This window comes from Phalacrocorax carbo, chromosome 6, assembly GCF_963921805.1.
Source record: "Phalacrocorax carbo chromosome 6, bPhaCar2.1, whole genome shotgun sequence".
Lineage (NCBI taxonomy): Eukaryota > Metazoa > Chordata > Aves > Suliformes > Phalacrocoracidae > Phalacrocorax > Phalacrocorax carbo.
In genome coordinates, this window is record NC_087518.1 from 14,705,100 (window position 1) to 14,717,252 (window position 12,153).

Consider the following 12,153-nt stretch of genomic DNA (forward strand, 5'->3'; position numbering starts at 1 on the left):
GAGACATTAAGTGATAACTAGTACTTAAAGGGAGGTTTTTGTACATTTCTTGTCAGCATTGAATAGATCTCTCCTTCTGCTCCAAATAAGAAACAGTCATGAGGTTGTGCCGCTTATTTTACTATTAGTCTCCCTATTTAAGAAGCTCTTAATTTATAATTTAAAAAAAAGGTAAAAAGCTAAGAATTAGAGCATAGAGAGTTTTAAAATGTTGTTTAAAAAATTTATACAGTAATCCTTAAACACTCTGAATATTAGTTAAAGCCACAAGTTCTCTATACAAGTGCCCCATCCTTCCTAATACCACCACATTCCTCAGAGCTTTTGCTATCCAGCAAGACACAGCAAGTGCTGAAGAAAGCTACATCAAGGGAAAATTTTAAATTAATGTAAGAGGACAAATATATCTTAGCCAACGGAACAATTTAGTAAATTTAGAATCATAACTGGAATAATCTTGGCTATGTGTGATAGTGGGCATATCCTTATCAGACAATTTTATTCAAAAAACTTCAAGTGTATGTTAAGATAGTTGAAATACTTAGCATTAACTAATTGGTCTTTAAAACAACCCAGTTAGTTCACTCCATATTCATTCCTGTTTTACGTAAATACACTGCTGAATTTTAAAAAGTTAGTTTTCATTATTTATACATTTTATATACTCACATTTTTCATATGTTAGTTAGGAAATAAAATATTTTGCTGACTTTACTTACCATACCCAATTTACTAGAAAAATTATGTATGTCTGTGTTGCAAGGGAAAATAAAATCAAGAGGGGAAAAAAAAAATCAATGAATTTTCCAGTTTCTTGTGTCATAAGCTTCACATCATTCAGCAGACACCTACTGATCCCAGTGAGAGCCCATCAAAAATAAGAGGGGGGGCGGGGGGGGGGGGGGGGGAAGAACAAAAAGACGACAACTTCCAAGTTGGCTCATTACGTATTACAGAACTTTCTAAAACCTACCTAGACTGAAAGCCTAAGCAAAAAAATTGCCGGTAAGAGGAGTGGACAACTTAAATTTCATTTTTTAAAAGAATATTATTCAAAGTAAAACTTTAGAGAACATTTTCAATTTCTTCAACTTCAAACATCAACCATAAGTCAAGAGGTAGCCTTAAGATACACTACCTTTCTCTGTGCTCCCATTAATTTTAGGTATGAAGTCGTCAACTTGTATGCCTAGGATTAAGAAAGGGTATTATTTCTGGAACCAAATAAGATGTTTTGGGTTTTGTTTCTTTATAAATACAGCATTGTGAAATGCATCTGGCTTTTTATACTACCTCTTCCTTCTAATTACCTAATCTAATCTAACAAAAGAGGCAAAATTTAATGTGTTTTCCTGTACTACAGATCATGTTCCTGTTTGTTCAAACGTGTAAGAGATGACTACCATCCAAAGAATTACTTCCTATTACATACATATACTTGAAAAATCCTTTTTTACATATGTATGTAAAAACCTTCAAAACATTGGAGCCGAGGGGGCACAAACAGAGCTCTAAATTGAGCAATGACCCAGCAGCCTGAACACTCACAACAGCAGTGCCCTCTACTGGCACTCTGTAGTGGCCACATATCTTTCAAAGTTAACAAGTGATAACGAAGAAGAATGTACCACTGGGACAAGTGTAAAACATGATTCTTTTGCCAGACCCCTAGACTACAAGATTATTATAGAAAAAAGTAATTGAACAGAAAATCTGGAAAACAGCTTGAAACAAGAAACTGATGACACCTACCTAAGCTGTTGTGTTCTTTAAGAGTTTTCTCTTGAAGATGTTCTAACCGTACTGTAAACAGAAGTCCAAGAAAAAGATATTTCACAGATTAAAAGAAAAACAAATAATCAAAGTTTCTACCCCACTAGTGACTAACCTTGCAAAGCAGTTAGCCGCTCATTGGTGAAGTCATTATCAGCCTGCAAAGCTTCTATTTTTGCTTGAAGCTCTTGCTCTCTCTCTTCCATTTCATCTATTTTATGCTGCAATTCTTTTTTCTCAGCCAGTCCTTTCTGTTGGATTTCTTCTTGTCTTCCTTCTGCTACCTGCTCAAAAAAAGATTTTTAAAATTTCCCAAACAAATAAAAAATTAACATGTAAAGGAATAGATTTCCTTGATTTTTGTATAACTAAATGTACATAAGTAACTTTCTTTGCTAGTCACATAAAGAAAATGGAAACAATGTAAAATTTTTCTACTGTTATTTTCCTACAAATTTCACTTCAAGTACAATAACAGAGAGAAAGAATCTCAGAGTATCTTAATTAACTTTTTGTCTCATGAACCTAAATTTTACAGGAACAGTACCAGGGCCCAAGAACTACAAAATGCCCAAAGTCTCCCAGCATCTCAAATCAATCAAAACCCAAGTGTCCTTCTGAACTGAATGCACATTGCACAGACCAATCTGATTGAAAGCCACATCTTTTTCCTTGCTCGATGTCATGATAAGAAGTTTCAAAGCTCTCCTCCCTCAAAGCTAGGTAATAAGTTTCAATCTTGATAATTCTGTGTATACTCATCATCATCAGTGATCAACTCATAATTGGGAAACCAATTGCCCTGAGGCCACCAATTTAACATTTTAATTTCGAAAGAAAAAACCTTCTGTCTGAGGTGCTGAACCACGACTTGAAGAACCTACGTTCAAATTCCAAAATTTATCCAAGACAAATGCAACAATTGTCTCAGGTTTACAAAGAGAATGCTACTACCTTCCTCCTCTGCATCTTCTACTTATCTAGATTGGAGACTCTTTGGGAACAGGCTTTATTCTACAGTGATTATTTTGTTCTACACCATAAAGGACCTCTAAATAATAATATACTTAGACGTTTGGTTTAATAACAAACCTGATGGCATACTCCTTCCCCCTGGAAGCTGAGCCATATTAGTACTATGTGGTAGGCTGGTTATGTTTGTCACTGCACAAAGAGGCAACATAAAATATAACTTTGTTTCTAATTCAGTTTTTATTCCCATTAACTCTTGGATGTTTAGGTTGAAAATTATTTCTCTATATAAAAGCAGCTGAATATCAAGCTTTATACCATACATAATTTTCTAATAAAATATACTGCAGCTCCAAAAATACGGTAACTTTCAAAGTGAACCACTCTAGCAATTTATTTAACTGATGACACTTTCAGGTACACGTAAACCAAAAGAATATGTAAAAGTGATATGCATCTTTCGTTCATTTACCTGTTGTTTAAAAATGTTCTTAATCTTTATTTGATTGCTGCATTAGAAATCAAATTGTATTTATTTGTTCCATGCATTATAGCATCATCATGTCAGATGAAGTTCTGTCATTACCTTTAGCTTGTCAGAAAGATCTTTAATTTCATTTACAGCTCCATTGTACTTATTAGCCAATTCTCTTAATTCTTCCTGAGTCCGCTCATTCATTTCTTTCAGGTGAGTACATTCATCTTCTGTATTACTTAAACTACGCTGTAAGATAAAATCATTATGCAATAAATTAAAAAAAAGACACTAATAATCTACCAAACACTGAAGCTGATCTATTTTTTCCCAGCAGCATATGTAACTAATCGTATTTAACTGCTTTATTCCTAATCATTAAGGCTAAACAGATCGAGTCCAGGCAAAAACACTATCTATACAAAGCTTTGTAATTTTCTACTTAAAGAACAGATCATGCAAAAATATATTAGCTTCATGCATGTAGAAAAAAAACCTCAAACCAAAAAACCCACAGTAGATTGTACAATTAGTTGTGATTGATAGGAATAAAGATCTGAAACCATCCTCTGAAACCTCATTCTCTTCTGGTTTATGATAAACTGTGAAAGTTTTATAATACTTTGTGATTCAATGTAATCAATAGATTTCATTATATCTTTTATCCAGCAAAAGAAGATTTAAAACATTATATAAGCCAAACGGCTCCCAGGAAGTGTTCTACATCTTTTTCTGAACTCCATAATGTGGAAAGACATCTAAAACAAGATCCCCTTACTCAAGAGCCAGCTGGATCTTCAGGAGGCAAGGAACGCTCCAGAAGTTTACATCAGCTGGTGATAGCAGCACAGCTAAAACATGTATAGAATTTCTTCCTCCTAGCTCAAGATTTGTTTCTTCATTCATACCTTTTTTTTTTTTTTTTTGGTAACAAGCTCTGACTTAGTTCTTCACCACCAAAACACCTTTAAAGAATAGTGCATTCGAAACTACATTATATAATAATTATGGAAGGGCAGCTTTCAACCAGGAGCCAAAAATTCTTCTGTGTGGAGAAAAAGTACATGGCAGGAAGCACCCAATCAAATCTTACTGAAGTTATATTAATATTTCTCCCCCAAGAGTCAAAGTAAAGAGAAAAAAGTGTAATAAATAAGTCAGAAGATTAATCTCTCAGTATAGGATTGAAAAGGAGAAGAAAGCTAGAAGTAAACATAAAACTCCAACCATTAACAAACCTGTCAATATAAAAAGGAGTATTTAACTGAAATCTCCTAAGGTTATTTCTTATGGCACTATATGTATCTCATTCTCTAAAACCATGAAGAGGGTGGACACTTTGAGCACTTAAGTCTTATAATATTTCTTGACCTAAGGGAAGATAGCAAATGATAATAATGGAAAGAGAAAATAAAGGAAAATATAGCAATGAGAGAAGTTCTAAGGGCAGAAATCTTATTTGAAGAAAGTGCCCAACACTTTGTAATCTTAAAAGGTCAAATGTAATTTGTATGAGTGCTTAAGCTTACGTTTCTATAAATTTTACAGTTTAAACAATATCTATCAACATTTTTTCTAGGGCATGTATGTCATTTTACCCTCACTTATTTCCCACGCATACTAACTTCTCTAAAACAGCTTCATGAATTTTGAAATCTGGCAGAAAAAGGAGGAGGAGTTTAAAGAACAGTTTCTCTAACTGTTTAACAATCTAAGTATTGTCCAATAGAAGTAAATGCTACTACTTAATACACTGCATGTGCCACAATACAACAAATACTTGGATATTACAGGCAACAAATCAGGGATCTAAGTAGCAGCAGTTGTAACTATTTCAGCATTTCTAGAAGACTAGGCATGAAACTTCAATACCTCCACTTCAGACAGTTTTCTGACCACTTCAATTTTCTCCTGAAGGACCCGCCTCAGGGACTCTTTGGCTGTTGTCTCATAGTTGTGTTTGTCTTCTTGTAATGCTATAAGCTCTTTTCGTATACTGTCTTCTGTTTGATTCTGTATGTATAAGGTAATTCAGATACAAAGATAGAATATAAATTAGTATTTTGCTGATTAAACAGATTACATTGTGATAAAACCTGTTCTACTGCAAAATGTTTTGCAGTTTCTGGAAATGGGAAAAATGTTATGGATGAATCAGTGATGAAAAACTCTTGACACAACTTGGTGTAAACCAGTTTTTTTTCAAGTGTATGCATGGCAGCACATATTCAAGGATCAGCTTTGATTATAGGAAAACTCTGGGGTATTTTTGGACACTGCTATAACACTGTCAAGCCTTGGAGACTTACAGTGTGACAAACGAGAAACCTATGAGGTCCCACATGAAAGACCTCAAACAGGACCTGCAAAAAAAGTTCTAATAATGTAGGTAGTTGAGAGGAAACAACAATAAAATAAAAATTTAAGGCAGGCATAGGTGGCCTAAACAATAATCAAGGCAGGGCGTACTTGTTTCTCTGACTCTGAGTATCAGACAGCACATTGATAAAATGCCTTTTTTCAAATCCCTATTTAGAAAGAAACATCCATAGGAAACAGGACAGAATGGTTGCTTCTCACCGACAACGGAAATCCCTTTTCTGCATTTCACTACATACATGTTTCTATGTATATATAAAACAAATCCATTTAGGCTAAAAAATGCTGAAAAATAGCCATTCATCTAGATTTGAAGTGATTCCATGGAACAGAGAACATATCTACAGTTTTCATGCAATTCAGATTATCAAAATTGTACAGGTTCATTTCAGAAAGTTTCTGTTCCAACTACTTTCATACAACTAGCTAATTTCAAAACACTTCAAAAGAGCTATCTTTCAGCATTCCTGGTAATCAAATTTAAGTTAACTACTTACCTTTGAACATGCCTGTAATTGATTTCCCATAACTTCTAATCTTGATAGCAGCCTATCTTCATCTATTAAAGCCTAGCAGAAAAAGAAGTTATCACCTCAGTATTTATATGTGCTTTATGTAGATCAAGTAGAATTCTGCTTTAAAGACTTTAATTTTGTTGGAGTACTTACTACTAATAGTTATTTCAAATGGGTACATAATCACTAAATCTATTAAACATTATCTTTTGCACTATAAAGTTTTTATTCTTTCTGCCGCTTTTTTCCCCACACTGTTTGTAAATTAAAAGTAAAATGTATATGCCACTGCATACTTCAGTCCATAAAAGAAAAGGATGCCTGCAGATACCTGCCAACTAGTATCTGAAGCCTCCTGTGTGACAGCAAGTAGTCGCTGAAGGGTTGCCAGCTTCTGTTCCAACATTTGTTCCCGATGTAAGGCTTCCTATGAAGAGAACAAAGCACCAGTCAGTTCAGGTAGAACAACTCAGAAAAACAGAAACAATAGAAGACATACCAAAATGCAAGAAAAAAAGGGAAGTGTGCATAGCAAACATTGTCACATATTCAGAACTATAATAGACCTATTCTATTTTACCCATCTACACATTTATTTGGATATTTTAATTGAAAAATGTTATCCTATAACCTCAGGCTCCTGGAAAACCTTCATTTTTCATGCATATATTGCACATGCTGAGTGTGCATAATGACAAGTTATTATTTCCAAGACTTAAAAACACTTTTGTAAAAAAATTTTTTTGTAAAAAATTTTGTCAATAATTAGAGTAACAAAACTGTTAACACCAAAAGGCAGCTTGGCAGCTCCCATGCCATGAGCTGTTCATCCTCAAATCAGGTCACAAAGGAAAATGGCAAGCAAGAACTACTATTTTTGTTTGATTTTTGTTTTATGACAGCAAGGTAGGAGAGCATCTTTGTTAACAATTCCAGGATACAAAAAGTGAACAGATTGGTTAGCAAGTATGTATTTAGCCTCCCAAGAAAGAGCATCTGCCTGGGCTGCTTCCTGCTATGTCAGCAAATACATCTAAAGTTAGTATTTGTCTCAAAAGCCTCATCATTGATGTGAAGAAAAGATCTGCCATTACCACACAAAACCAGGCAAAATAAATCAGTAGAATGCTACATAAGTTAAACCTAGATAGAATTTACAAGTAAGAATATTTTCATATCTTTTCCCGAAAGCTGTTTTTATGATCCTTTCTAAAGAGTTTATTTATATGTGTTAGCACACATTTTAATACGTTGCCATTTTGCAGTCTAATCCTTTTGTGACATGGCATCTTAGGAAAAACACACCTATTAAAACTGACACAGAAGCAGGCACAGAAAAGCTGGTGACACCAATGAGGAAGAAGAGCTGCAAGCACTGTCCCCTCCTTTCTACTTTCCAATAGATACAGGGACAGAAATGTTCACACTAAGAAATTATATTCACAGAAACAAACTAGTTCTTGACACATGAAATGACCTCTTGTTTTGCCTTTCTTTTGTTCTGCCAAAACTTCTATACACATACATGGTACATCCACAGCAACAGATGATGTCAAAAATATTGTGAGCAAAAGAAAATTGGGGACAGCGAGGTAGGAGAGGAGAAAGGCCAGGAAAAGCCAGTATATAGCATTCAGGGAGCCTTCTATATAACAGGGAGGGGTTTTTTTGACCTGGACAGGCTGGATCAATGGACCGAGGCCAACAGTATGAGGTTTAACAAGGCCAAGTGCTGGGTCTTGCACTTGGGTCACAACAACCCCATGCAACTCTACAGGCTTCAGGAGGAGTGGCTGGAAAGCTGCGCAGCAGAGAAGGACCTGGGGGTGTTGACTGACAGCTGGCTGACCATGAGCTGGCAGTGTGCCCAAGTGGTCAAGAAGGCCAACAGCATCTTGGGTTGTATCAGGAATAGTGTGGTCAGCAGGAGCAGGGAAGCGATCGTACGCCTGTACTCGGCACTGGTGAAGTCGCACCTGGAGTACTGTGTTCAGTTTTGGGCCTCTCAGTGCAAGGAGGACTTGGAGGTGCTGGAGCATGTCCAGAGAGGGGCAACGAAGCTGGTGAAGGGTCTGGAGAGCAAGTCTTATGAGGAGAGGTTGAGGGAACTGGGGTTGTTTAGTCTGGAGAAGAGGAGGCTGAGGGGAGACCTTATTGCTCTCTACAACTACCTGAAAGGAGGTTGTAGCGAGGCGGGTGTTGGTCTCTTCCCCCAAGTTACTAGCAATAGAACAAGAAGAAAAGGCTTCAAGCAGCATCAGGGGAGGTTTAGATTGGATGTTAGGAAAAATTTCTTCACTGAAAGAGTGGTAAGGCATTGGAACAGGCTGCCCAGAGAGATGGTGGAGTCCCCATCCCTGGAGGTATTTAAAAGATGTGTAGACACTGCGCTTCAGGGCATGGTTTAGGAAGCATGGTAGCATTGGGTAAACGACTGGACTTGATGATCCTAGAGGTCTTTTCCAATCTTAATGATTCTAATGATTCTATGTTTCTTTTGTAAAAGTCATAGTTTATACTGCTCATGCAAAACCTCACAAGTTTACATAGAACTATACTATGTCCAACTGCAACATGTTTTACGTTACTTCACTACAGAAAAGGTAGTTAAATGTTTATGTTCCAGTTTACAAAATGCAAGCAAAACAAAGACATACAGAGCGTAAGATTTGCATTTTGAAAAAAACAAAATTAAATATTTAACCAAACCAAATACTGTCAAGAGAAAACCTACCTGTAGATACTGTGAAAGCTGAAACAATTCCTGAGAATACATACTGGGAGTGTTAGCAGCAACCTGAAAATTAAGGGAATTTAAGAATCAAAATTGGTTTGGATTTTTCAATAACCTCAAATAATGCAAAATTCATCATTTAAATCTAGTCATGAAGGTAAACTTAAGATTATCTAATAATGGCATTTTTCAATCATTTATTGTTCTGCTATTATTTATTCTTTGTTTTATCACAGAACTTCCCAACTCTGAACTGAGGCCACACTGGGCTAATGTCTTTACAAGTTCTTAAACCATCAACAGGTCAAAGAGTTTAAGGCTTTTGTTTCAGCTGAGATTAAACTGACAAAAAAGAAACAAAGTGTGCAAAGGTGAAGCCATTCAACCCAAAGACAAACAAAAATCTATATTCCTGAATCGAAAATAAAGTCTCTCATATTTCAATTTAATGTCATCAGATTGAGGAATACCTGTATTATCTTTAACCATAATTGAAACTATTATGGACTTGGGGAAAGTGGGGGTTGTTTTGTGGGTGTTTTTGGGGGCAAACTTCATTATTTACTAATTCTTGTAGGCTCTTGCTACACTGACATAATTTTGAAACTGTTTTTCACACAGTTTTACCTTCAGCCCCTCCTCAGAATTTCTGCCCTCTCCCTGGATTCAAGTTACATATGGTGTTTTGAAACCTCAACTTAAACACAGCATCTATGAACTCTTCATGCTGCTGACTTCACAAGTAAGTTTTCTTAATTTCTCAAAATTTTGTTCTTCACATTTAACACTGATTCAAACCTATTTAAGTTAATTCTTCTTTTTGGAGGCCAGAAAGATCACCAATTCCTGATCACATGTCTCACAAGTATATCTATTATCAGCTTTTCTACAAGTCCCCCACATTAACAAACTTGAGTTTAAAAATTACACTAGACATTACTGACTCCATGACTCTCCAGTGAGCAACTCTGGCTATACAAGGGTAGCAGAGAGGTCTGGTCTCAATCTTTCTTTGGAACGTGCCAGAGCACTTTCCAGCCTGTGCAGTACAGCTTCTCCTCCATAAAAAAAAAACAACAAGATACAAGCACAACAGACCTCATCCAAACACCAAATCATGAGCTATTCTTGGGTCCCACAGAACAGACAAAGTATCAAATTATGCAATACCCAAGACCTGTTAGTGAGTCAACCTGTACCTGGAAATTTAACCATCTTAACAGCAATGGTTTTTTTTTCCTAAGCCATATTTCAGATGGCATACTGTAAGAAGTCAAACTACCTGAAAATATACACTGTGATACTGCATTACCTTCTTTTCCTTAAATGTTACTTGAAATACTAAACTAGGTAAAAACAGGCAGTGGAAAACATATCTAAACATAACTGGATTTCACAATTTCTTCATCTTTATAACAAGTCAGAAACAGCATGTGTCTGAATAAGGCAGAAAACAGCAAATACTGAATTACCTTGTCAACAGGACTTGGTAATGGAGCATGGATAACACTAAAAAAAAAAAAGATCGGAAATTTAACACAAAGTGCAGAATACCAGTTCAAAAATCTAGACAATCCCTAGTACTGCCCATTTAATCAAGATGTTTTGTATTTTTAAGTTTATTCTTCAGATAAAAATGAAGAATATACAAACGTGCATAACTGGTTATTACTATACTGAGCGATGTTTTCAAAGTTACAGAACTATTTTCAAATTATAAATCCAAGGTCTGTTCTAAAGACTCTCTTTACCAACCTTTATTTCAGTACTTACATAATATTTGATTTTTTAAAAAAAACTGATTTATTAAGATTTAAACCAATTTACATGCACAAAACAATGGATATGAAAAGACAGTGGATATACTACTACTCTCATTTACAAATTCAACAAACTGTGTAGAATAGTATTTGGTTACTTATATAATTTGGTACATTTTCACTACAGCAAATGTTATACTTGTACATTTTCATCAGAACTAAAAATTTAACACCATACATTTCTACTATTTCTTATTAGGACATGCAAAATTTCCCATAATAATTTATTTTGATTTTTCTTCCCAGAAGCAAAGGCACCCTAAAGCTTCATGCAAATATTTCTGGATACTAATGATAAAAGAATATTTAAATTAAACAATAAAAAAACACATACAATTGCTGAGGATGAAAGGTGATTAAAATGATGTCATTTGTAATTGGCACCGAGTTACTGCCAACAAAATGTTTACATTTTTTGTTTCCACCACTCTGAGATTTTCTCCAAAATGTGCATGTATACACAGAAACCCCTCTCAATATTCATTTGAGTTTCCAAACATTATTCCATCCAACATATTTTATGATTTTGTTTTCTCCCATGCCAGGCAAAACTTCCTTTCATTGCAACACCAAATAACTGCACCACAAGGACACATTACTTCATTACTTATCTGAAGAATATAAACAGTGTTATGTGCACATGGTACAGACAGAGACACCATTAACCTCACTTTAGTAGAGTCTATGAGCATTTAAAGGAGCAAAAATAATAATCCCAAATAAAAAAGTGGGAAGGAGAATGCTCATTTCCTCTCTTTTGTCCTATATTCTTCTGTTTATAATACCCATTCCAGCAGACTAAACCACAGCCAGTCCGAAAAGCCCAACTTGATAAGAACTTTTTCATTCTTTCATAGCTGTCTTAATTTCTAAAAGCAACAAGCAAATGAGACTTTTTTTCATGCCTGCAAAAGAACCACACTCAGTTATTTTCTTTGCACGATTACAGGAAAAGAAACTGTGCTGATTTGAAACAATGTCCATCAAATCCTCATTATACAGTAGTTTAATTTTCCTACACATGAATAGATACTTATTCTTACTCTGATCGCAATCGAGCTTCCATTCCATCTGGAAGAAACAGTTTGATTGTGGAGACTATACATCCATGGGTAACTGAAAAGAAACAAATACTAAGTCATCATGATTCATTACTATTTAATTATAAGTTCAATGGTTAATGTTATAGTAACCAAGTGAACTTTCTTAAGAAACTCTGAGGCAGGCAAACAAGAAGAAGCATGAATGCCTTCGAGAACCAGTGCCTGGGTCTGCCTTCTTGGACCTCCTCTGGAGACAGGAAACTTTAACATTAGAAACTTGAAGAGGTTATGCTGTGCGCTTAGTCCTGGCTGTGAAGCAGTTACAGCTCCAATTCTTCCACTTGCAGCAATGGCTACAAGATGTCTTTGCTGCAGCAAGTTTAAAAGTTAACTGTATGTTTTGATCACAAAATGAGGAAAAAGGAATGCATCTTACCGGTGC

At 35.4% G+C, this 12,153-nt stretch overlaps 1 protein-coding gene across 28 annotated transcripts in view; it reads right to left on the minus strand.

Annotated features, from left to right (window-relative positions):
* SLMAP (sarcolemma associated protein) overlaps positions 1-12,153 on the minus strand; it is a 92,975-nt gene that overhangs the window by 35,882 nt on the left and 44,940 nt on the right. For 9 of the 28 annotated variants that reach the window (XM_064453824.1, XM_064453825.1, XM_064453813.1 and 6 more), the window contains exons 4-13: positions 11,712-11,784; positions 10,321-10,357; positions 8,849-8,911; positions 6,446-6,541; positions 6,097-6,168; positions 5,093-5,233; positions 3,332-3,469; positions 1,889-2,057; positions 1,753-1,803; positions 1,139-1,189 (exon numbers count right to left, since the gene is read on the minus strand). In XM_064453824.1, coding sequence (XP_064309894.1) covers positions 1,139-1,189; positions 1,753-1,803; positions 1,889-2,057; positions 3,332-3,469; positions 5,093-5,233; positions 6,097-6,168; positions 6,446-6,541; positions 8,849-8,911; positions 10,321-10,357; positions 11,712-11,784 — 891 coding nt within the window. The remainder of the gene's footprint in view (positions 1-1,138; positions 1,190-1,752; positions 1,804-1,888; positions 2,058-3,331; positions 3,470-5,092; positions 5,234-6,096; positions 6,169-6,445; positions 6,542-8,848; positions 8,912-10,320; positions 10,358-11,711; positions 11,785-12,153) is intronic. The other 19 variants (XM_064453834.1, XM_064453836.1, XM_064453817.1 and 16 more) reach the window with 3 other exon arrangements.